General features: G+C 36.0%; 2 protein-coding genes across 2 annotated transcripts in view; both read left to right on the forward strand.

Moving 5' to 3' along the window:
• Positions 1-6,964: 6,964 nt before the first annotated feature.
• LOC106090737 (carbonic anhydrase 2) overlaps positions 6,965-26,153 on the forward strand; it is a 66,050-nt gene continuing 46,861 nt past the window's right edge. The window contains exon 1 of the mRNA XM_013257023.2: positions 6,965-7,316. Within this exon, the coding sequence (XP_013112477.1) occupies positions 7,283-7,316 (34 nt within the window). The 5' untranslated portion in view covers positions 6,965-7,282. The remainder of the gene's footprint in view (positions 7,317-26,153) is intronic.
• LOC131995799 (uncharacterized) lies at positions 16,388-19,448 on the forward strand. The gene is made up of 2 exons (XM_059364897.1): positions 16,388-16,913; positions 18,982-19,448. Exons 1-2 carry the CDS (start codon positions 16,607-16,609, stop codon positions 19,011-19,013), a joined length of 339 nt encoding a protein of 112 aa, XP_059220880.1. The 5' UTR covers positions 16,388-16,606; the 3' UTR covers positions 19,014-19,448.

A 26,153-nucleotide genomic window follows, 5' to 3' on the forward strand; every position in this document is an offset into this window, starting at 1 on the left:
ATCCACAAATATGCCCAGTTTGAGGGGTATTTAGGATGGAGCGGCCAACCACGCACGTAGCCCTGAAAAAATATACGCATCGTGCTCTACTACTTACTTATTACCATAGAAGGCAAATATGGCCGGTTTGAAGGTAGTTTAGAGGTCGGATCCTGAAAAAATATCAGCATCGTGCTAGAGCACGATTTTGTTTGGCGCTATAATGTCAAGCATTTTGAAGGTGGCTATCAAAATGCTAAGGGCAACGGGTCTCGTTCAGATCCACACTCATTAATTATTTTTGGTTTGGTTATCGACATTCAAAATCATATTTCAAAGCTACCACTTGGGATACCACATTTTCAAAGGTCCGTAGGTCCTCCTGTGCCTATACTAATTTTAGGGTAAAAAGTGTACTCTTCTACCAAAGACCTTTTATTGATGTTCTATCCTATCTTCATCGGACTTCATATATTATTTTCAATTTCTTTTTTTATGTGTAGGATAGGAGTGGGGGATTGCACTCTGACACATACTTTCATTTAAGTTCAATATATTCTCGGTCGTCCTACATAACAGTTTGGTGTTGTTTTTATTGATATTCATTTGATATCCATATTGTCTCAATTGGTAAATATGCTCTGCGGGGGGTTTTGGGGGGCGGGGCCCCTCAGACACCAAGGAATAAATTCTTGTGTCAGTTTTGTATTCTACTTTTAAATACCTTTCATTTGATACCCATATTGCCCAAAGCGGTGAAGGAGTCCTGTTGGGGGGTTTTTTGGGTGTGGGGGACCCCCGAACACTTTAGGCGAAATTTTTATACCAAGTTCGTACTCTACTATTAAATACCGTACTCTACTATTAAATACCGTCCGGGTGGGTTTTGAGATGGGGCGTCCCCCAGATTATTTGACCCAAAAATTTTATACCAATTTCGTGTTTTTGGGGTACCATACCAAATGGCATACCAAATTTCGCTTAAATCAGAGATCTGGCGTTTTTGAAAATTGTGGTAAGCGGGAGGGTCCGGTCCAAAAAATAAAGTAATCTATTTTCACCGGGGGGCCCAAACTCTACCTTCTGTGAAAATTTCATGAAAATCGGTTCAGTCGTTTTTGAGTATATATACGGAAAAGACAAACAAACTAACAAACAAACAATTTCATTTTTATATAATAGATTTTAAACCATTAATCGGTAAATCGATTAATCGCCAAACTCTTTCGGTCTTGTTCGGTTAATCATTGCACTTGAATTTTCAAATAGAAGATTAATCGAGTAATCCAAAAATAATAATCTATATATCACAAAAAGATATTTTCACTTTAAATTTTATTGTGCTTTATGACAGTTTTCCCTACAACATGATATTCTAGGCATTCATGCTTCGACTATGTATATCCACAGATAATCAAAACACATCCAATAAAATTAATTGATATCGACAAACAATATAAGTTTAAGAAGCAATGTTGCTAATGTTTAATGTTGCTCAACATTGTTGAATGCATTCGCTTGCATTTGCAAGGTGATTTGGTCTTTTTTAAGTGGGCATACAGATGTGAAAGTAAAGTAAATAATGTATTTCCCAATTGCCGCTCCCATTCAATGTGGCGTTTGTCGCGTACGCATTTCTGTGACGTCGTGTGTTACAAAAGGTATGGTATACACCTTAAGTTGGGTTTGGATTTTATTAACAAACAAATATTTGATAGCCCTATAATAACCAGTTTGTATTTATGAGCCATTAGTAGAACTTTGTAAAAAAAATTTTGAGAAAAATCAAGATGCCAAAGGGTAATTTATTAACCAAAAGTCCTGATCTTCAGACATTTAAATGTCAATGTTATTGTCACTAAAGATAAAATTTCAATTGAAATTCAAAAGTTTCTTCATTAACAAAATTCAAAATTCAATAACATTTCATTTAAAGAGAAAAAGGCTTTTTAATAATACTTCCTCTAAAGTAAAAATTTTAATGAAACTTTGTCAAAGAACAAAATCGAAATAAGTAAGGAAAAGCAAAAGTCGGATGGTGCCGACTATATGTAAAACAGGTCTGCGGAGTCGGGGTCTAGAACATTACCTCGACTACAACTCCGGTCAAAATGAAAAAATGTTTCAAAAAAAAAAATGTGTTTAAAGAAGAAAAAACTCAATAAAAAAAAATCAATCAAATTTTGTTTGACGTGAACATCAGAAAAATATCAGCGGTGGTTTCCCCTTAATGTTGGCTACATTTGTGAGCCATCCTGCAATGTTAAAACTTCTCTACCAAGTGGTGTCGCTATGCGGCACGCCTTTCGGACTCGGCATAAAAAAGCATGACCATTATCATTGATCTGAAAATTTTAATCGGACTGCACTCTTTGACTGCTATGAGAGAAGTATCCCTTGATCCTTAATGGAATGTTCATGGGAAATTTAGTATTTAGCATATTTAAAAAATATTAAAAACTTGCACACGCATTTTGAATAAGCTCAGTTTTCGAACACTTAAAAGTTCAGATCAGGAAAAAGTTGGCCCATTAATCACCATACTTACGTATGTAATATGTAATTTTTACGTACGATGTAATTTTTAAGTATAAAGTTTAAAAAATGTTTTTGTATAAATGAAAATCAATCGAAGGCAATATTTCCAATATGGGACAGCAAACGTCCCACATTAATAAGAAAAATCTATGTAAAAATTTCATGCGGAAAGCCTCATTCATTCCAACGGTATCGTAATTTTGACTACCTGTTAAACGAATGGACGGATATGTCTAGATTGACTTAGAATATTCAGACCATTCAGAATATTTATACTTTGTAGGGTCAAAAATAAATATTTCAAAGAGTTACAAGCGAGATTTGTCGAAATATGAACTTTATAGGGCTAACCCACCTAGTTTTGAGTCTAGGCACATGAATCTGAATTCCTTTTCTGGGACAAAGGAGTAGTCTAATATAAACGTATAGTTCTATTGTAATTTTATAAATATGCCTTGAGGCTTAAAATTACGAAATTGGGCAAATAAATAATGTCAAAGGCCTCTGGAACCCCCTATGGACCAAAAATGGCCCCTCGGGGGGATCGTGCTCCTTATTATTGTCATTGGCACTATCCAGGGAATGCCGCGTGCAAGTGACAATCAGGAGTATTTTAATGTGGCCTTCCTTTACACCAAAAATGTGATTTCTTCATTCTCATTACCATTCTTCTCCTCTTGATCCAAAATTTTTGTTAAAAATGATAATTGGAAAAAAGCGCCCAGGTGAGTGTATTTTACTTGTGTTTTTTGCGTTTTCATAAACTACTCTTAAACACCTTTCATTTGATACCCACAGAACCCCGAGAAAAGTTGATATCATACGTGCTCGTTTCAGTGCTTTACTATCAACACCGTATGGTAAAAAAAACAATTCCGGATGGTGTGGATGAAACATTAAATTATTAGTACCGTTTGGTACTAGCCTTATTACCGAACTGGTATTGGTTTTAATACCAATCTGTTATCGGTTTTAGCACCAGACCGTTAGTGGTTATATATTTTTAGTCCTTACCTTGGTCTCAAAAATAGCCCGAATAGAAAAGCCCATCGGGAGATTGGGAGTTTACGAATTGCAAAATTGAGAAATATTCGTCGTTAGTGAGCACGATGGTCGGAAATTCAGCACATTCGTGCAAGCACAGCAACTCCTTTGCTTTTTTTTTGCTCTGGTGTAGGTTCACCTTTTGGAAGGTGTAAGATTTATCTTCAGCTCAGATCTTAAGCCATTTGATTGGCATTACGGCACACTATTGGGAGAAAATGTGGCCCAAATTCTATAAAACCCACAAAAAACATATCCTATATTCATATTTTGGCACTAAGATACCCGGCAGTGGCATAGGGTGCAATACAGAGTATCAAAAATAGACCATTTTCAGCATCGTTCTCATTAAAGGACTTATTACTTTTGACATGCAAGACCAAATTGCATGACTTTTTTCTTGTATCAAAAGAACTCACCGAAATAAATAAAATTGAGTCAAAAATTTATGTCTTATTATGCATTATACAAGATTTATTAGCTACCATATATTAAACGCCCGATTTGAACTAAAATTGCTTTATTTTACACATCTGTCAACCAATTTTCAAGAAATTTGGCACAGACTATTTTCTTAAAACTCTTAATATTGCCAACGAACTTGGTCGCCCGCAAGCAGATTAATCAACCAATATTTCCGAAATTATGCAATTTGTTTTCTTTAGCATCTCACTATGCGTGCTGAATTTGGTAGAAATCGGTGCAGATTTATATATAGCTGCCAAATTGCATTAATGAATCCATATCACGGAAGCGATTTTCACGAAATTTGCCAGATAGAAGTTTCTTACACCTATTAGAACGCATATTAAATTTCATTGGAATCGTTTCAGATTTAGGTATTCATGTATCACACACCTATTGTCTTAAATGCGTCTATATACAAATTGTATAGGCATTTATTGACATATCTTAACAAAATTTGCCGCATGAAAGCCTTTTTTACCTCGCACTCTTCATGATTTCGATAGCTTTTATTAATTTTTTCTACTAAAGAATTAAACATCAAACCGATGGCTTTGGTGCAAGCATATCCTCCGGCAGAGACAAAGAAAGAAATCTGGTAACTGACACAGATAACATGCTAAGGATATGGAAAGAACATTTTGCCCAACTGCTAGTGTCCGACGTTGGCGGCGAAGAGGATACCGCAGAACCAATCAATGATGAGGGTATAGAATGTTTACTTCTTAGTCAAAATGAGGTCCAAGTAGCAGTGACGCGACTAAAGAACACCAAGGCAGCAGGAGCCGACGGGTTACCCGCTGAACTATTTGAGACAGGAGGCGGCGTAAGTATCAGTTTATCTGCGTAATCTGGCAAGAAGAACGCATAACCGATGATTGGAACCTCAGCATACTATGCCCCGTACACAAGAAAGGAGACAAGACGGAATGTACCAACTACAGAGGAATACGTCTACTCCCCGTCGCATACAAGATACTCTCGAACGTACTGTGTGAAAGATTAATACATAAAGTCAATGAGATAATTGGGCCCCATCAATGCGGCTTTAGACCTGGTAAATCCACCCTGGACCAGATATTCACAATGCGCCAAATCCTGAGAAAGACCCGAGAAGGACAAATCGACACCTACCATCTCTTTGTTGACTATAAAGCCGCTTTCGATACTCCTTTACGGTCAAAGCTATTTCAAGCCATTTCGGAGTTTGGTATCCCTGCAAAATTTATAAGACTCTGATGACACTTGCTGATACGCGTTCCTCAGTTAGAATAGGAAAGAATCTCTCCGAACCATTTTATACCAAACGAGGTTTCCTGTTGAAGACGCGGATGTGAATAGATATGCTTATGCTTATTAAATTCTAGTTTAAGTAGAGAACAAAAGAATGTAAATTTTTAATTATTGAAAGTTGTGTATAGAGGGGTAAAATTCTAAAATGGGTAATTTTCATATTGAATTTTGGACAAGCCTAAACCAAACTTAACGTCAATATATTTTGTTAAAAGAGAGCTGAATATGTGCTTAATGAAATTTCAAAAGTTAAATTTTGACAAAACATCAAAAATTTGTAATTTTGGACGTTTTTTTTCATTCCCGCCCATGAATTTCGTTGAATTTGGTCAGAATCAAATAGTTTTGGTGGCTTGTAGACAAATATCATGTAGCTGTCTGTTCTAGTTTAATAGATCAGACCAGTGTGAACTTGGTAATAGTTCGTGTCAGCTACCATGTACGGGAAATTTTTAAACTATACATGTTGGTAGTCATATTTGTTGGAATGAATTTATCTTAAACAAGTAAAAGCCTGCTAAGCTCGGTCGGGCCGAATCTTATATACCCTCCACCATGAATCGCATTTGTCGAGTTCTTTTCCCGGTATCTCTTCTTAGGCAAAAAAGAATAAAAGAAAAGATTTGCTCTCATTAGAGCGATATCACGATATGGTCCGGTACGACCACAATTCAATTATATGTTGGAGATCTGTGTAAAATGTCAGCCAATTTGAATAAAAATTTGGGGCTCAAGAAGTAAAATAGAGAGATCGATTTATATGGGAGCTGTATCAGGCTATAGACCGATTCGGACTATAATAAACACGTATGTTGACGGTCATGAGAGGATCCGTCGTAAAAAATTTCAGGCACATCGGATAATAATTGCGACCTCTAGAGGCTCAAGAAGTCAAGACCAAAGATCGGTTTATATGGCCGCTATATCAAAACAAGGACCAATATGGCCCATTTACAATCCCAACAGACCTACACCAATAAGAAGTATTTGTGCAAAATTTCAAGCGGCTAGTTTTATTCATTCGTAAGTTAGCGTGCTTTCGATAGACAGACGGACGGACGGACAAGGCTAGATCGATATAAAATGTCACCACGATCAAGAATATATATACTTTATGGGGTCTCAGACGAATATTTCGAGTAGTTACAAACAGAATGACGAAATTAGTATACCCCCTTCCTATGGTGGAGGGTATAATAATTAATTGAAAATATCTTCGTAACATACAAGATCAAATACTCGTATTGCCTAAAAATTTTGCACCGATCCCTTGCTAACAATGTCCGAGGCATTATGGATTTGAACTTTTAGGTTTCCATATTACCACTGTGTTGTTTTTGTTGCTGCTGTAAACAGCAACAAAACGAACGCACTATACGCACTGCAACATTATTTGGGCTGCGACAACATTGGGGGAATATTTGAGTGAGGCGTTGATGTTGACTATGTCGTTCAGCATATAACAACACCAATGACCGCTGGCATCGCATGGCAAAAAACGACGACAGCAGCAACACCAACACCATCAGAAAAAAAACAATTTAACTTTTTACGAACGGCGAATAGCGGCGTCGTTAGCGCTACTCGTACGCCTAAAAACAGTTCTGTTCTGTTCCATCGTTGGTTGAGCGGCGATTCATCGACAGATATTTTCAGTCAGTCATCATTTGGCAGACTAACAGCTCGCATCGCTGGAAATATTGAAACCACCGAAAATAATAACAAGCTTAACTCATTACAAATCATTATTTTGAATATAACCGCGCGACGGACGGGGTGCCATCAAGAATAAACAAACATTTGATCGTTTTTAACTGTTTTTCGTTGTTTGAACTGCGTAATACCTGCGTTCTGACGTTTCAAAGATCTGTGTGGTGAATTGGAAAGTTTCAAAATAAAACAAATAATTATTTGTTGTTGTTATTTTACTTAATACAACCCAGACCTTATAACAGCTGTCAACATGTCTCATCATTGGGGTTACACTCAAGAAAACGGTAAGTTGATGTTTGACGATGCACGCTGTTCGTGGTAGCAAAAACCCCAGATATGCCGGTTAATTGGTCAAGTCAAAAACTCTTTTAGTGTGTAGACTCCATCTGAAATGAGTTCCGAATAGAATAAAGACACGGACAAAATTAATCGAAAATAAAATACAAATGTATACATTTGCATTTAAATCTATGTGGAAGCCAAAGTACATTTTTGATTTGCGAATGTACGCATATGTATGTAGGTTCTAACATAAGGAGGGTGTTATTAATAAAAACGTATTATTTTCTTAAAATCTAAAGATCTTAGCTAGATTAGTGAGCTTCTCAAACAAAACATTGGTTGATACTTCAATTAAGAATATGCATCAATATAATAGCCTTTGCAATGATCAACCTCTATTGAAAGATAGTATCTAATTTTTATTAAGTTTTACTTTTTTGGATCATTGCAAAAATCTCACAAAACTTTATGAAGCCTTAAGTAGGGTTATTTAACAGTTCTATAAAGGAAATAAGTCAAAAAAACCTAAAAGCTGCATTAAGTTTTTGAATAAGGCCGTTAGTTTTCAGTAATCCATTTTCTTCACCACAGGATGGGAGTTTATTAATTCAGTTATTCCATTCACAACACCTCCAAACACCATCTGCAACTCTATATACTATATGTGCTTTATCTTCTTAACATTCTTAAACCCCGTTTACATTGCTCTTTAAATCGGGATTTAATGGCTCGATCATCTATTTTCGCTTTATAAAATTAGATGACAATAGCTTTAAATCCGGATTTAATGGACAGTGTAAACGGGGCTTCAGTCCTTCAATACCCACACCATATAAAGCAACAAGACTCCAGCGCAAATATCAGAAACAGTTGTTACTAATTCTGGCAACATTTGTGAGGTATTCAGCAATAAAAACTTCTCTATGATTAGATGTCGCTTAGGTGCAAGCCGTTCGGACTTGTTACAAAAAGGAGGTACCTCTTTGATAAGAAAGAACTATCCTTTGTACCTTAATGAAATGTTCGCATTTATGGATTTATAAGAACACCTATATAAATCAATTTCACTTCTTGTGCCTCTAGAGGACCCAATTTAAAGCTGGTACTTTGTTCGCTTTTTACATTGAAAATCATTACTTTTCGCTATTATTTTTGTTAGATAATGGTCCAAGTGCAATTGACGGGCCTTAACCAATTTTTCTGAAAATGATTACGTTTATTGTGTTTGGCGTGCTGATTCCAGTGATATAACATTTTTTCAGAGGAGGGGCCTGGGACTTCAGAAATAGACCTCAAAATGGACCTTAAAAATCCCATTAGCCGAACTTACAGTAGTTTTCCAAGCGCATCGATCTTTTGCGCTCCTTCTAAAATCTCTGACACCAAGTTTCGTGATGTCTTTCTTATTAACTTTGCAGGGATACCAATCTCAGGCATGGCTTGAAATACCTTTGAACGTATAGGGCAATCGAAAGCGGCTTTGTAGTCAACAAAGGGATGGTATGAGTTGAACTATCCTTCTCGGATCTTTTTCAGGATAAGACGCAATGTGAAAATCTGGTGGATTTATCAAGTCTGAAGCCGCATTGATAGGTCCCAACTATCTTAAAGGTTGGGTAAAATGTTCTTTCCATATCCTCAGCATGCTATCTGTGTCAGATTGCCATTGCGCCGTTATATCATGGGGACAAAAAATGCCTACATCAAGCAGTTGGGTCAGTCGAGTGGAGTATGCCGTTACCATCTGCTATGTTCCCAGCTTTCCATTGTCCAGCTTCCGTGCTGGATCAAATCGTTCTTTTCACGCCATACTCAAACGGGTGTGATCTTTTGCGGCAACAAGGTAGTGATCTGAATCTATATTCGCTCCACGGATCGATCTATATATAACACGTTGGATAAATGCCTTCCAAATATTACAACCTGATCAATTTGGTTCCATTCTTCTTAATCTAAAGACAACCATCTGGTGCTGCTAGATACCATGGTTTTTGCTGTGGGGAAACGTTAGTGTTGTTGTCAGCTTTAACCCATTATCGAACGTTATCTCGTGGAGGCTAAATTTTCCGATTATTGGACCAAAGATATTTTCCTTCCCATACTTCGCATTAAAATCTCCCAGAACGTTCAATATCCTTTTTATAGCCGAGTCCGAAGGGCGTGCCTTAGTGCGACACCTCTCTGAGGAGAAGTTTTTTACATGGCATAGTAACTTTTTTTTTCTAAAATGAAGTCGAGCTTACTACCATGAGAATCATATTAAGCGGAAAGATTTGATTAATGAAAAGAAATTGCCTGATCAACCGATCCTTGAACATTGACATACACCATTTATATACGTTTCGCTTCAAAAGGCGGCTAAACTTTCTTATTCACTACAATCGCTTAACTCATATCCACAGACTGCTGAGGCTCCCGGCTTTGCAGCCCATTTTTGGGATACTTATTTAAGGTCATATGAAATTGGCATATGTAGTGCTGACAGACCACAGAGACAACATCTCCTTTTACCTGTAGGTCTAAATCTCATTCATGAAACTATCTCAAATCTATGTCTAACAACATTATTATCTATTATTTGACAATTGCAACTTGCCATTTTTTCTAATGTTCTCGCCGGGATTCGGGGTTGAACGTCTAACATGGTAACCTATGCGCTACGGTGACATCCAGATTGCCTGTTGTAAACATATATTAGGGCAAAGATTCCTGTAGATAGTCTATCTCAGGTTCCCCCGCTGTCAAGGGCTATACAATGGTAGAATTTCTTGACATTGAGAGTGAGGGTGGTAGAATTTCTTGACATTGACGCAAAACCCACTCCAAACATGAGGGAACTGGGTATTCTAGACATCAATACTACCTTAAGAAAGTTTGTATCTTATACTTAAATAACTTACTTCTTAACAGATGCTTTACGGTAGGCTCGGGATACCGAAAGTGGTCTAGCCGTAAATCCGTCTTAAGTTGTTCTTTTCACCAGGATATACAAGTTACCCACGTTGGTACTTGTCTCCAAGTCCAACATTTTGAATTACTTAGAAATGCAACTTAGCCCTATACAGCTGTAAAAGAGCTTGGCAATAGTAAACAGTTTAAAACGCGTGTCTATATCGTGTTGTAGTCTGGTGGAAAACAAAAAAAAAATCCACCTACTGTTCAATACTCAGTCGGATCCAAAGGTTTGCTTGTTTGTGCAACGCAGCCGCACTTAGGACGCCACCATCTGATGCACTGAGCTTAATGCCTTTGGACGTTGTGGCTAGAAGAATTACTGTGAGGCTAAGGGAACTTTCTCTTTGGATCCAAAGGATGGCTTGTTTGTGCATCACAGCCGCACTGAGGACGGCACCATCTGATGCACTGAGCTCAATGCTACACCTTAGGTCACTGGATGAATGCTATGAGTTTGAGGGAAAACGAATTGCTGTGAGGTTAAGGGAACTTTCTCTTTGGTCATATGACGCCTACAGACATTGTGTTGTTCTTGATACAATACCCGATGTGCCAGAAAGTGTGGTTTACCTATAGCCTGAGCTGCTATGTAATAAAAATTACTGAGCCACTACGTCCGATAGAACCGATGTGAAGTCCAACTTTCATTATAATAAAATGTACGTAGGCTTCTAAGCGCATGGCTCTGGACTGAAGATCAAGAGGAGAATGGGAGTGTTCCCTAAAGAACTTCGAGAAGGTTACCCTTCTCAAGTTTGTATCAAGGGAATGTAAGCTATTAAAGAAATGGTGGAACTGGTAAGATACAAAGCCATAACGACGATTGTCATAAAAATCTAGTCAGAGAACCAGCTAGCCATTAAATCTCGGCTGAACAGTTAAAAATTCAACTACTGTGTATGCTGGGCCACATAGATATTTTAGGGAATGGTAGAGCAGACTACCTTTAACATTCCAGACGAACTGGAATCAGTAGGCATGCCCTTAGCGACATGTAAGCTAGTCTTCAGGATTAGGCTTGAGGCGAACGAATGACAGATGATCACAAAGTGCGGGTTGTGAACGATTCAAAACTATGTGGCCCAATCGAAATTATCGCTTTGCTGTCGTTGGCCAGAACGTTAGTCTCAGTCATTTTGTCCGTCATGACAGGTTACTTACTCATTTGAAACATACTTATAGGCCGTAGTGGCAAGTAACGAATTCCACAGAACATCTGCTGTATGTGTCTCGCGCAAGCAAACAGGAGTTCCACCTTAGGTTCTCTTTTCATTGAGGACTTTTTTGATTTATCGAATATCAACATTCTCAAGTCGTTGGACTTTTTAAAGCAATCTGTTTGGTTCAACGGTGGCAACGAGACGTCATCTATTTTCTCCTTTTAACGAGTATCACAAAATCAAATGAAGAAATAAACATGTTTGGTACATTATTTCAAATCGCAGTAAATAATAGGTTTAAGGCTTAATACTGAGTTCGACTTTTCCCCCGAACAACTGTCAAAGCGCACTATTAAAAAAAAGGAAGTGCGAACGCATTCCGCAAAAGTGGTACCAAGATATATTTATTTACAGGGAGTGGCAGTTGCCCAACAACAAAATATTGAGTGCACTATCTGTCAAAATCAGTGATTAATGCAAATCTGATTTTGTGTATGTTACTAGTTCTCGCCATTTTTCGCTGTTGGTGTGTGTCATGGTTCTTGACTATAGCACACACACACACAACCAAATCTCTTTGACAAATAGTGCACTTCTCGAGGAAATAGTATTCTTCTGTTTACGGTACACTACCTGTTAATTATTTCATGAGTGGTACTGAGTTCTATGGGCGACAAGTCGCTGCGTCAGTATAAATTTCGCTTTAATTAATTGCGAATGTAATTAATTAATCACGAACTGGGTCACAAACAACTCTGTTTCAGAGTAGCTGCTTTAGTTGTGTGTCGCTGTACGAGTTTTGTTTGTGCTATGTCTTCCAATAGAATGCGGCACATTTCGCAATCATTTAATAGACAATTTTCGTGCGAATTGACTTAAGCTGCTATCACACGATATATGCGTTACATATGTGCTGTCACTTTCTATATGCAGAATACCTTCCTTATTTACGTCAAAAATGAGTAGAGCGTGCTGTAATAGACATGTTTCGCATATGTATTGTATTCTTTTTATAACATGTGTCTACATGCATGTTCGATGAAATAAAGGCTTGCTTTAATCGGAAGAGTATTTATTCGAAAATCAATTTTTCATATTAAAATTTTCGTACGTATCATACGATGTATATAACTTCCAGAGTTGGTAACTTTGAAAATACGTAAGACAAAACATATCGTGTGATGGAAGCTTTAGTACCAGGCTATAGGAAGTAAACAAATTTCGTCATTTCCTTTGTATCATTTTACTAGTTGTTGGTTGTTGAATCACTTTATAACGTTGGCAGGAATCACACCTCTGCAAATATCGACTGAAATCACGAAACATTCCCCACCAAAACAAAATGACTGGAAATTTTATTAGAAGTCTTTCGAATTTCTAAAGTCAGTTTCTTTAGTACTAGTCCATTTTATATGATCGCGTGACAGATCTAATCAGCTTCAATTTTGGTTTGTCTAGCATGCTAGAAAAAAAATCAAATTTGTTCACTTTTTCTTATTCTTCTCGGTGTATTTAATCACTTTTCTTGCCCTAATCAAGTGAACAGTTTTTTTTTACGAAAATATTGCATACTTCTGTTTTTGTTTTTATTATTCTATTTAAAGAAATTTTTACACGTTCATTTTTTTGCAACGACTTAAACTCGGTTCAACTCGTGCCCCACCATTCCACCATTCATTCAAGCCTCTCTAAGCTATTCAATCAAGATTACATCGAAGTCTCGTGACAAGTAGATGTGCAGTCGACGCCGTCGTTGTTGTTACAGCTGTGACATGAACGATCTCAGGCTTCAGTGTAAGAGTAAAAGTGCACATTTACTTCCCTGAAATTTTGAGTAACGAATACTTTCATTATAGGTGTAGTTTAGAAACAATAGAAAAAACTAGTTTTTGTTCAATTCTTATAGCAGTACATGAATGATACTTTCCTACTATGCCTTTTGTGTACGTTTTCTGGTGTTTCATATCGGATCACCTGAATTTCACTAATTTGTTTTGTATCGATAAATGCAGGCTTATGATCTTTTCGAATGCAAGGTAGCACAGTTTGGGAAACTACCAATCTAGTAATGAACAATGATAATTTTTAAAGATTTTTTAACTAACCTACAGCACTGTATTTTAAAAAAGCTGTAGTATATAGAGAAACTTGAACTGTTAAAAACTTAGGCCTGGTTTCTCATTCTCCGGTAACAATTTTACATATGGATATTCTTCCTGTTAATGGAATTTGTGTTTCTGAACACCTATATGCTTATTGCTTATCCTATCGATAAACCGTAACCGGCAAATGGGTGCTGGTTAGTAACTTATCAATCCGATAAAATCAAACAGATTGTAATATACAATCAGCTGTTTTTTGTTTACTGATTGTTATGTAGGTGTGTTCGCGTACTTTTCCAGTAACAATTCGAAAGTAAGCATTAGCAACCTCTTATTTACAAAACTTTCCAAATATTTTGCACTTTCAAGATTTCTCTTGCTGGCAAACAAACCACTTTCAGCAAAAAATTGTGCTAATTTTTGAGTAAGGCGAACACTCTTACTGCTAATTGTAGTGTAATAGCGCCATATCTTCTAAATTTATTTAAACGTGTATGAAAAAACCAATGTTTATACCCTCCACCATTGGAGGTATACTAATTTCGTCATCCCGTTTGGAACACCTAGAAATATGCATCTAAGACCCCATAAAATATATATATATTCTTGATCGCCATTGAATTTTAAGCCGATCTAACCGTGTCCGTCTATCCATCGAAAGCAGGCTAACTTTCGAAGGAGTAAAACTAACCGCTTGAAATTTTGCACAAATACTTCTTATTAGTGTAGATCGGTTGGGATTGTAAATGGGCCAAATAGGTCCATGTTTTGATATAGCTGCCATATAAACCGGTTTTGGGCCTTGACTTTTTGTGCATCTAGAGGGCGCAATTCTTATCCGATTTAGCTGAAATTTCGTATAAAGGCCTTCAACATACGTGTCCAATATGGTCTTAATCGATCTGTAGCCTGATACAGCTCCAATATAAACCGATCTCCAGAATATGCTTCCTGAGTGCCTACAAGGCGCTATTCTTATCCGAATGGACTGAAATATTACCCAATGACTTCTACTATGGTCTTCAACATTCAATTTACTTATGGTCCGAATCAGACTATAACTTGATTTATCTCCAATAGCATAACAATTATTTTACATCATTCTTTGTTTGCCTAAAAAGAGATACCGCGCAAAGAACACGTTTTTGTGTAAATTTTTAACAGAATTCATAGTGGTGGATTCGCAAGATTCGTCTGGCCGAGCTTAGCACGCTTTTACTTGTTTAAATTAATCTTCCTTGTTTTAATTAATCTTCCTGTTACTTAAGACGAACTTTATTTTTTCTACGAAAACCCGGACTTAGATAGTTTTAGTTCCCACAAAAAACATGGGCAAATTTCTTACTTATCATTGAGTGCTGTACAATTAAATTTTTGATCTCAGTGCTAAGAGACTTCGTTGTTGTAGCCAAGTCCGAAGGGGGTGCCGCAGGGCGACACCGCAGAAATTTTTGTTTTTTTGAATGTTCTCGCCAGGATTAGGACCCAGGCGTACAGCATCATAAGCAGACATGCTTACTTCTACGAAACCTTGGCCTCCAGTTTTAGTTCATAGAAAAGGCATTCATTATTTAATTTTATAGAGATAGCTTTGTTGGAGGTACAATTTATATGGATCTAACTCTTTGATGAGGAGTGCAGTTTATCAAAAACTCTTAGCATTTTACAACTCCATATCAAGTTGCTACTATCTTCTGGATTTGATTTTAATTAAAACTAAACAAATTACTGTCATGTTGAGACTCAGGTTTCAGAGATTTCTGTCACATCATCAACCCTAGATTACAAACTATAGTTTAACTCCGTTGATAAAGCTAATATCACTTGATCCAAGGTTAAAACAAGTAAAAGCGTGCTAAGTTCGGCCGAATCTTATATACCCCTCACCATGGATAGCATTTGTCAAATTCTTTCAACGGCTTTTTAAATATATATATATATATGTTATATATATATCATATATATATATATGAGTTACATCAAGTTATTCACCGATATGGGCCGTGATTGTCATAGAAAAATACCACCTCCAAAATTACAGGCAAATCAAGTAAAAATTGCTCAGAGTGTCAAATTGGGAGATCGGTTTACATGGCAGCTGTATAAGGTTATCAACCGATTTAGACCATGCATGGCATAGTTGTGCGAAGTCATCCCAAAACGACATATGTAAAATTTCAACCAAATTGGATATGAATTGCACTCTCTAGAAGCAAAAGAAGTCTAACCCGATTTTTTTGGAAGTGTTACCAAGTGATACCAAAATTTCAGCTAAAGAAGTCAAGACTCAAGATCGGGTTATATGGGTCAATAGGTGCATTTGACAGTTCTATAAAGGATATCTGTCCAATTAACCTTTTGTAAGGCTGCAATAAGTTTTGTGAATCTGGGCAAAAACATTTAGCGGGAAGAGCATTTTATTTGCCTATAAGCTAGAGAATCCACCAGATCGGTAAATAAAAAGGACTAAATATTGCCTCCGTGAATTTGTCATTGGGACAAACTGACAATTTTATTACGTAGTAATTTTTTTAATTAATTAAAACCTTTAGTTTTTCTCAGTGTATGAATAATTTGAGAAGAAACCACTTTATTGTTATTTACCTTTATTAAACAAAACTGAGTTTTGTGTATTTTACTACAGCTTCAGAATCTGCAATGAATTCTAAAAATTGCATTAATTTTTGAACAGTCATTAATGTCACCAAGTTTTCAATTAGTTTGGAACGTTAATCTAGTGTTGTCAGCAACTTGCAGTCGGCTTAAGACAAAATAGTAATGAAATAGGAATTTTAGAAATACACACTTACATATATAAACAAAGCAGTTGTTATTTGTTAAGTTTTAATTCATTCATGTTTTGTCAGTGATAGACACAACACGTATTCTGCGCTAGACAACTTTCTTTTGTTTTTGAATTAAATTCGTACCAACAACGTGTGTGACACCCAAAATATTCACCTGTGACAAATATACACTAAGTGCAAGTGCACCCAATCTGCATATAAGCAATACACACCCATCGCTACATAGACAAAACAAGTCTGCGTGCTGAGTGCACTGCTTGCACTCAGTATGTCGACGAGTGATGTACAGAACAACAACAACAGCAGCATTGATGATGAAGACGATGACTGGCAACGTGTAACATCAAAACGAAAACATACAGGGTCTCCAACTTCAGTAAAGCAACATGCCAAACGTTTTAATGCTGATGATGTGCCTTCAACATCAACCAACCGTTTTGTAAGTCTTGCAAATAATATGGAACCTGACAATGATGATGACGATGATAATGCTACTACCCAGCCTGAGGAACCGAAGCCGCCTCCAATCTTTATTCCTGATGTGGCAGATATAGCAAAAATGGTTGCTAGTATAAGTAAGATTATAAGTAGCAATAATTTTTCTTTTAAATCACTAAGAGACGGTCAAGTTAGACTAATTACAAAAAACGTAGATTCGTATCGAAAAATTATAAAATTTTTGGAAAGTTCTAAAAAAGCATTCCATACGTACCAACTTAAAAATGAAAGGGCTTATAAAGTTGTAATCAAGGGTCTACATCATTCAACTTCGACCTCTGATATCAAAGCTATGTTGCTTTCTTTAGGACACCAGGTGCGCAGTGTCAGGAACATTATCAGCCGTCAAACGAAATTACCGCTACCAATGTTTTTTGTAGATTTGGATCCCAGTCCAAATAACCATGAGATTTATAATTTAAAATCATTTGATAATGCGATAATTCAGATTGAACCCCCAAAGCATTTTGACGACATAGTGCAATGTTTTCGCTGCCAGGAATTCGGCCACACTAAGTCTTATTGCAAAAAGTCTTTCAGATGTGTGAAATGTGGGTTAGGTCATTCAACAACTGAATGTACTAAAACTCATGAAGTTCCCCCAAGGTGTGTAAACTGTTTACAAACCCATACAGCCAACTATAAGGGATGTCTCGTATATCAAAATATGCTGAGAAAAAAAACGAATGCAGTGAATAAAAAAGGGAGTTCGCAACCAAACTTTGACGCTCGCAGCCATCAATATGATTTTCGAAACCAAAATAATTTGCCAAATATGTCCTACTCAGAGGTAACCAGAGGGGTGGAACCAAGTCCAAATAATCTATTGCAAAAGATTGAAGCCATGCTTAACAAACAAATTGAGTTGACAAATACCCTCATCAACATGATGTCAATGATCATGAATAAATTATGCAATTAGATCTAATCATATCCATATGGAACGCCAACGGCGTTACCAATCATTTAAACGAAATCGAATTATTTCTGAAACTAAACCATGTTGACATTTTTTTTAATTTCTGAAACTCATTTAACGAGTAGATCCTTTTTTCGAGTGCGTGGATATGACCTAATAGGCTCTAATCACCCAGATGACAAGGCCCATGGAGGTGCTGCCATTTTGATTCGGAGTAGTATTAAATACGAAATTTCTGAACCACTTCACGAAAAATTTCTTCAGGCTGCAGGTGTAAAAATTAAATGCAACAACATCGACGTGGAAATATACGCCATATATTTTCCTCCACGGTTCAGCTTGAAATGCGAAGATTTTGAAAAGTTTTTTAGAAAGTTGGGCAACAGATTTATAGTCGGAGGAGATTACAATGCCAAACACCCGTGGTGGGGTTCTCGTTTGACTAATCCTAAGGGCAAGGAACTGTATAAGTGTGTTGTTAAGAACAACTATTCAACTTTGTCAACTGGAGCCCCAACATACTGGCCAAGCGATCCGAGAAAGACCCCGGATCTACTCGACTTTGTCGTTTATAATGGCATTTCTGGCACATCTTTTGGTATTAAAAGTTCTGATGACCTAAGTTCGGATCACAGCCCACTCATTGCCAACTATAAAACGTTACCTTCATTGAGGAGTAAAAACTCGAAATTGTTAACCAACAGCTCGGATATCGAGGTGTTTCAATCATGGATTGAAACCAACTTATATCTTAATACCCAAATAAGGAATGGTGAAGAAATAGACCAGTCAATAGAATCATTTAATAGGCTAATACACGAGGCTGCATTCAGGGCTACACCTGAGCATACAACTTTTGTTTCTAATCTGAAAATTTCCACTGAAATAAGAAATCTCATAAGACAAAAAAGGCGTTTGAGAAGAAGATGGCAGAAGTCTAGAATACCTTTCCATAAAACTACATTTAATCGTTCTGTTAGAAACCTGAACCGGTGTATTAAGGATGCAAAGAATGAATCCGTGGGAAATTATTTAAGCAAGCTGCACCCAGCTGGTGACAATGACCATAATTTGTGGGTAGCCACAAAATACCTTAAAAGACCACAAAAGAGGAACGTACCAATCAAAAATTGGTCTGGAACCTGGTGTAGAACGGATAAGAGTAAAGCGGAAGCATTTAAACATTTTTTGGAAGAAACTTTTACGCCCTTCTCTTTTTGTTCCAGTTCTGACAGTGATGCAATCACCGAGTATCTAGATATTGCATGCCAGATGTACAAACCAATAAAGCCTTTTCGTTCTAAAGAAGTCGAGAATGAGATAAAGAAGCTTAACCGCAAAAAGTCACCTGGATACGACAATATTGATGGAAAAACATTAAAATCTCTCCCTAAAAGAGCTATAATTTACATAACTATATTATTTAATGCAATATTGCGACTATCATATTTCCCTACCCAATGGAAATACGCAAAAATAATAATGATTTTGAAGCCCAACAAACCCGAAAACGAGGTAAGCTCATACCGACCTATAAGCTTGTTGCCTATACTGTCGAAGCTATTTGAAAAGTTATTTCAAACAAGGCTCCAACCGATAGTTGAATCAGTTAGAATACTACCGGAACATCAATTCGGATTTCGACAAAGTCATGGCACTCCTGAACAATGCCACAGGATCATTAAAAAAGTAAGAGAAACCCTAGAAAACAAAGAATATTGCTCTGCAGTTTTCTTAGATGTAAAACAGGCATTTGATCGTGTATGGCATGATGGCCTTTTATATAAGCTGAAACAATTGCTCCCGGCCCCATTTTACTTACTTCTAAAATCATACCTCCAAGAGAGGAAATTTTATGTTAACATTAACGACGAAGATTCCGTCTTTGGTGCAATAAGGTCTGGTGTACCACAAGGTAGCGTGTTGGGGCCAATATTATACACAATATTTACATCTGATATGCCATCTAGCAATCATGTAACAATTGCCACATACGCCGATGACACTGCTATTTTAGCATCGAGTAAATCGCGTACAGAAGCTTCGGACATAGTGCAAAGGGAACTTTACGAAATCCAAAATTGGTTGACAAAATGGAACATAAAAGTTAATGCCGAAAAATCTACTCATGTAACTTATAGCCTAAGGATGGGAGATTGTCCTAATCTACTGCTAAATGGTGTTGCTATACCCACTGCGAACAGCGTCAAGTATTTAGGCATACATATAGATAGACGCCTAAATTGGCAAACACATATAAAAGCCAAAAGGAAACAGTTGAATATAAAAACTAAAAGACTATATTGGTTGCTTGGACCGAATTCAAAACTCAGTTTAGAAAACAAGATTTTGATCTACAAAACGATTTTAAAGCCAATCTGGACCTTTGGAATACAGCTTTGGGGAACAGCAAGTAATTCAAATATTGAAATCTTGCAGAAATATCAATCAAAAACACTTAGATCACTTGTTAACGCACCCTGGTTTATGACAAATTTAAATATACATAAGGATCTTAATATTCCAACAGTACATGAAGAAATCAGAAAATACAGTACAAATTACCTAAGTAGACTCAGCAACCATCCAAATGTATTAGCTATAACACTTTTAGATGATAGCGATGAAACTAAAAGACTTAAAAGACTGCATATTCTTGATCTCCCATTTAGAAAATAATTAAATTTTTGTTATTCTCATATCTTAAGTTAATGATGTAAACTATCATATTATTATAAACTAAAATGAGTTTATTCTGTTAAAAGAATAATATATCTTTGTTTTAAGTTCAATAGAACTTAATATTTCTGTCATTGTTATAAATTCATAAAACTTTGCTTATTATTTCTTTGTAAATAGATTGCAAATAAAGAATACTTTAAAAAAAAAAAAAAAAAAAAAAAAAAAAAAAAAGTTTTAATTATTTTTGCAAAAAACTGCTTAGCGTTTAAAGAAAAATAGTGATAAAAGCAAATGTTCTGCTATTGATACTGTCATTGCAATAGGTTTTGTTTTTCCCACAAACATCATATGGAGAAACAGAGGGAAAACATCTCGAAAGTAATGAGTTCTGCCCGATTTAAGCCTAAGCTCGAAGAAAGATTGTGTTGTTTTTATGGTTGAGTATAACCGCAGAGCGATAACTCTGGCGCATTTACTACCCGTTTTCGCCCTAACAGCATCGGACCACTCAATATCCGAGAATGGACCAGATCTCCCGGCACTGGATCTGTGGATCTACGGTCTGTGTGGTTTTCATCGTTATCAGAAGAAGCTTAGCTGGGACCTACCGTGCGGGTCCACAGGTTGCAGATATTGGAAAACTTCGTACGGAGTAGCTGTGTCTGCGGCCACGGACAATCAGCGGTATTGTGCCTGTGATGCTCGATATGACAAGGATCTTTTAAATAACCAATTATGGACTCCTTTAAATAACCAGTAGCCATTATGTTCACGCGGCGAAGGGTCCTATAGGACGGAACGAGATTGCTTGACGAGGATCGCTTTACTGAAAAAGCGTTCTTTCCATATCCTCAGCACACTATCTGTACCAGTTACCAGATTTGCTTTTTGTCTTTGCAAGAGGATTTACCTGTACCAAAGCCATCGGTTTGATGTTCAATTCATCGGTAGAATTGACTCATTTCTTGCCCAGAATTTATGAAATTTAGATCAGATCCCTTGACAGTCGCACAGTTGCAGTCAATATAAGAACTTATACCTTGTAACAGTAATAGGCCCCTCGGCGAGTATGCATACACAAAAACGGCAAGAAACGAAACGATTGTGAGTTATACCCGTCGTATTCTTCCGTAATTTATTTAGTAATTTACTTGGGAAACCAGCAAAATTGAGTTTAGCCTATCAAAAAAAAAAAAACCTGGTAGTAACCTACCAAAAACGGCAACACTGATTAGACTTTGATGAAGACATTCTATCAACGATTTTTTTATTCGAAGTGAGAAATAAGTTATTTGCCTGCTACTGAAACCTCGACTGGTGGAGCGGAAGCTCCAGCCTCCATTAGCCGACTGGTCAGCAGGGGCTTTTGCCGAAGACACTGGAGTCTTAAGGACAAGGTCTTACCTATTCTATCTTTACATGCCTATAATTTGCTTGGGTCATCTGCTTTTCCTGGTAAACCCGCACGCTCTTTAAGAAGTTGGAATAATAGAAGGCGCATCGCTCTCAGGTTTATTTAGAAGCTTGGTGCGAATGATCCTAAGACTCTCACTTATAGGGAGAGAGACTCCCTAATTAGGGCTCGGGGATTGGCTGCACAGGCTACTCCAAAGATTACACGTTTAAATTCGGAAACTGCACTGCAGTCAGCCAAAAGGTTGCGGTCACCTGGAGGGCATCCCACGCCTTAACTAGGGTGAACAATTGTAAGATGGGTCCAAAAACCTTTGTTAATGTCGCTAGAGACAGTTTGGTGATGGCAGTTGTCGACAAGGGAGAATAACAGGGCTAGAATTAATTGGATTGGGATAGTCAATGGACTGTCATCAGAATACTCCGATGTTCTTGCGGAATTTCCTAGGTCTTCTCCAGTTTGTGACGATCCAGTCTGATATCGGGGCTGATGCAGACTTCGGGGATCAACGCTCAATTGAAATGTATCGTTGTGTTAAAAAAAAAAATTGGTGAGATCTGGCCAGGTGCAGCACACTGTTTATTGTTTACGCTTTTCTTACTTATTGCTAATGTGCGTTTTTCACATTCAAATTCAATTAATAAAAGAAACAAAATTGAAACATTGCAGGCGGTATTTAAATAAGATGTAAAATAAAAAGAAATAATAATGAGATGATGTGTAATATGCTGCATTTTGTCAAAAAAGAATGTGAATCCTGGAAAGCCCCATGACGTCTATTCATTTTAATTAAACCACAAGTCCTTTTTTTGTCCAATAAGCCTAGTACTAACTTCGACTTTTCGGCCGAACAACTGTCAAAACCCATTATCAAAAAATGGTGACGAAGAAAATGCGGAATGTGTTCCTTAGAAGTGGTACTGACTTCTATGAGCTTCGCTTCGATCCATAATTTGTTTTTTTTTTTGACTTTTCTATTCAAAATCAAGTTTAGGGAGTAAACTTAATTGATTGATTGATCTTTTGTGGTATTTTAAAATGTTGGGTCACTCAATCGAAAGAAGTTGTGTACGGAATACCTAGAGATTCTGCTAGTTCCCTACGAATGTTGTCCTGGTCTGAACGATTCTTGCATTTTTTTCTTCGACAGTTTAAGTTGACGTTGTGGTACTTGTTTATACTTGTCCAACAACAACGAAATCAAATGTGATATTTGGAATATGCTGAATTTCAATTGAAATGTTCTGAATATGAAATGGAATTTGTGAATTTTAAATAAAATTTCTATTGAAAGTTCTGAATTTCAAATATGTTTTCTGAATTTCAAATAGAATTTTTGAACTTCAAAGGGAATACCAAACCCTGTGGCGGTAGATGCGCAAATTCCACTAGGCTGTTAAATTTCTGGACACTTCCTAATTGACATTCTAGTTTTTTTTTTGCACTAACATGTGTAGCAGCCACAAGATCAAACGATTTTTAATTATAAACGTGTAAATTATAAAATAAAACAATTAAAATGTGAAAAAGGAAGAAAATGTGAAAAAAAATGTAGAATCCAAACCAAGCATTTGACGTTCTAGTGGGATTTGGATACAACTCTGGAGTTGGACAATTCCATCAGCTGGTCAAGTGAGCTAACCTTCTTTAGTGAGTCATGTACATATGTATATTTTAAATTTCAATTGAAATATTTTTAATATCACATTTAATTTCTGAATTTCAAATGAAATATTTTGCATTGCAATTCAAATATTCTTCATTTTTATTAAAATATTCTGAATTTACATTGAAATATTCTGAATATGAAATGAAATTTCTGAATTTTAAATAAAATTTCTATTGAAAGTTCTGAATTCCAAAAGGCATTTTTGAATTTCAAATGGAATATCTGAATTTAAGATTTCTTTTCTGAATAGGACGGAATGAGATTGCTTGAATTCCAAAACGCATTTTTGAATTTCAAATGGAATATCTGAATTTAAGATTTTATTTCTGAATTTCGATTTGTAGATTCTGTATAACAGTTAAAACTGGTGTATAAGGTTACAACTTCTTTAGCGAACAGGTATTATGTTTCCAAAAAAAAAAATTTTTGAACAATTGTTAATTGTTGTAGCAAACATTTCATTCTGCAATTTTACTCTTCTAAAATAGTAAACATGAACTGATATACAGTCTTTTCTATGCTAGGAAATAAGTTATTCTGCAACAAGTTCTACAAGGCCAAAATTAATACAACTTATACTTGCGGTGCGGGTATTAATCTGCACCATGCCATGGACATACCTTGCGCACAACAAGCCGATTACAAGCTTAGGTGTATGTCCATAGTGGCATGAGCGTATTAATATCGGCAACCTTTTTTCAACCTAACCTTACCTATACTTGCCTTACATTTTTTTACTAAGTTAAAAAAATGATAGTGTTCAGCAAACTTCATTAAAAAAATAAACTACCATATTGGATGGGGTATCCATCAACAAATGTTAATAAAAATGACAGTCTTATAACCATAAATATTTTTACTTTCAAATTTTCATAAATATAAAAATATTTTGTTCCAAGAAGGTCATGAGAGAAAAATATGATTCTCCATTATATCATTGTCAAGTTCAAATTTTGGACAAAAAAATATTATAACATATTTATTAGATTATAGCACAACATTTCAATACAAACATTTATTGAAAAAATTTCCAAAATTTATAGAGTCATATATTTTGAATTGCTTACGCAAAAAATATGTATTTACGTCAACTTATATGGCCGATTAACACATCTATGCTAATAAATTGAACAAAATTTTTCGAGTTCAAATATAGGGTGACTGTGACTGAATATAAATTTCTAATGAAATTAACATGTTTGACTTCGATTATTATTTTTGTGTGACTCAACAATTTATAAAGTTCACAATGAAATTTCTTTTTGAAAACAAGTCATAACTTCGCACTGATCGTACCATTGTTCTCAGACGTTTGTAAAAGATCTACTTCTCAAATATTGAAATGTTGACTTTTCATTATCACAATTTTTAACATTGAAGACTATGCATGTAGGCTAGGAGGTTGTTTTGTTTTGTTATAAAAATGCCTAACTCAACAGAAAGCATACCATTCATTGGGTTTGGCGAAAAGTATTTCTTCCTCCAAGAATGTACAATACGTAGTAATGCGTACGTTTTATATTAAATGGAAAACATGTTTTATAGATAAGTTGATATCTTAATAACTGCGGTTTTCTCCTTAAAAAAAAACACACAAGAGTGAATGTAGGAAGATAAAACTGGCATTCTACAAGGGTACAACTTATTTAACTACAAGGTGCTTTGTTTCCCAAAATTTGTTGTAAAATTGTTGACAAGTTGAAATATTTGAGACATATTGGTTTCGCTAGCACAATTTCATATTAATAAACATAACGGTAACACCTTTATGAAAGGGTCACATGGCGAATCAGGCTAATTATGCATTTTATTATCATTGACAAAAATGTTTGGTATTGACTTGAGTAAAAGTTAAATGTTTTCTTTCTGTTGAAAGCCACATATGTGTAACTACCACACAATATAATATCCATATAATTGTTTGCTGTCCCAGTTACAATGAGTGCGATATTTCTTTGTCAAGTGCCATAAAGTACCAAACTTATACGTACCGAAATTCCCACGTGATCTTCAGCATTGCCATATTTGAACAAAAATTTTCATTAGGGTTGGTATTCTATTCTGCTTTCGGAATAGCCGCTGAAATTGTTAATTGTTTCGCGAGCGGAATTTGACAGCAAGCAAATGTTGTTATTTCCATACCACAAAATGTTTCTTTATATGCACTTATTGTTTTCTCTATTTTATACATTTTTCTCAAATAAATAAAGAAAAACGAACCCTTAAAACCAATAAAACAAGCAAAAATGATGCCAGCAATAGTTTCAAGTGTTGCCATTATAATAGTTTTTTTTTGCCATTTTCGTCACTATAAACAGAGTACTACTTTTCCGCCTATTTTCAGGCAACTTTTCGCCGATGTTTTTATATTGAGTTTGACAGCATTCCGCTTGAAAAGCTGAACAGAACACTCTGCTTTAGATATGATAAAAATTACTTTGTAAGGGCTTAGTTTTTTTTTATTATTAACCCATATTATCATAATAGGTCAAATAACCCATTTGACGTATCTTTAGGAGGAAAAGCGCCACCTAGACTTGAACGCAAGTTTTAATGTCATATTCGTAATCTACTCCCAAATATCTTTCATTTGAGTCCCATATAGCCATGGTCGTCTAATATGCCTAATATAT

This window comes from Stomoxys calcitrans, chromosome 3, assembly GCF_963082655.1.
Source record: "Stomoxys calcitrans chromosome 3, idStoCalc2.1, whole genome shotgun sequence".
Classification (NCBI taxonomy): domain Eukaryota; kingdom Metazoa; phylum Arthropoda; class Insecta; order Diptera; family Muscidae; genus Stomoxys; species Stomoxys calcitrans.

Coding starts and splice junctions, on each gene's coding strand:
- LOC131995799 (XM_059364897.1), top strand. CDS start 16,607: ATGTCGACGAGTGATGTACAGAACAACAACAACAGCAGCATTGATGAT. Junction 16,914..18,981: donor AAAAATGGTTGCTAGTATAA/GTAAGATTATAA, acceptor TTTTTGTTCCAG/TTCTGACAGTGATGCAATCA.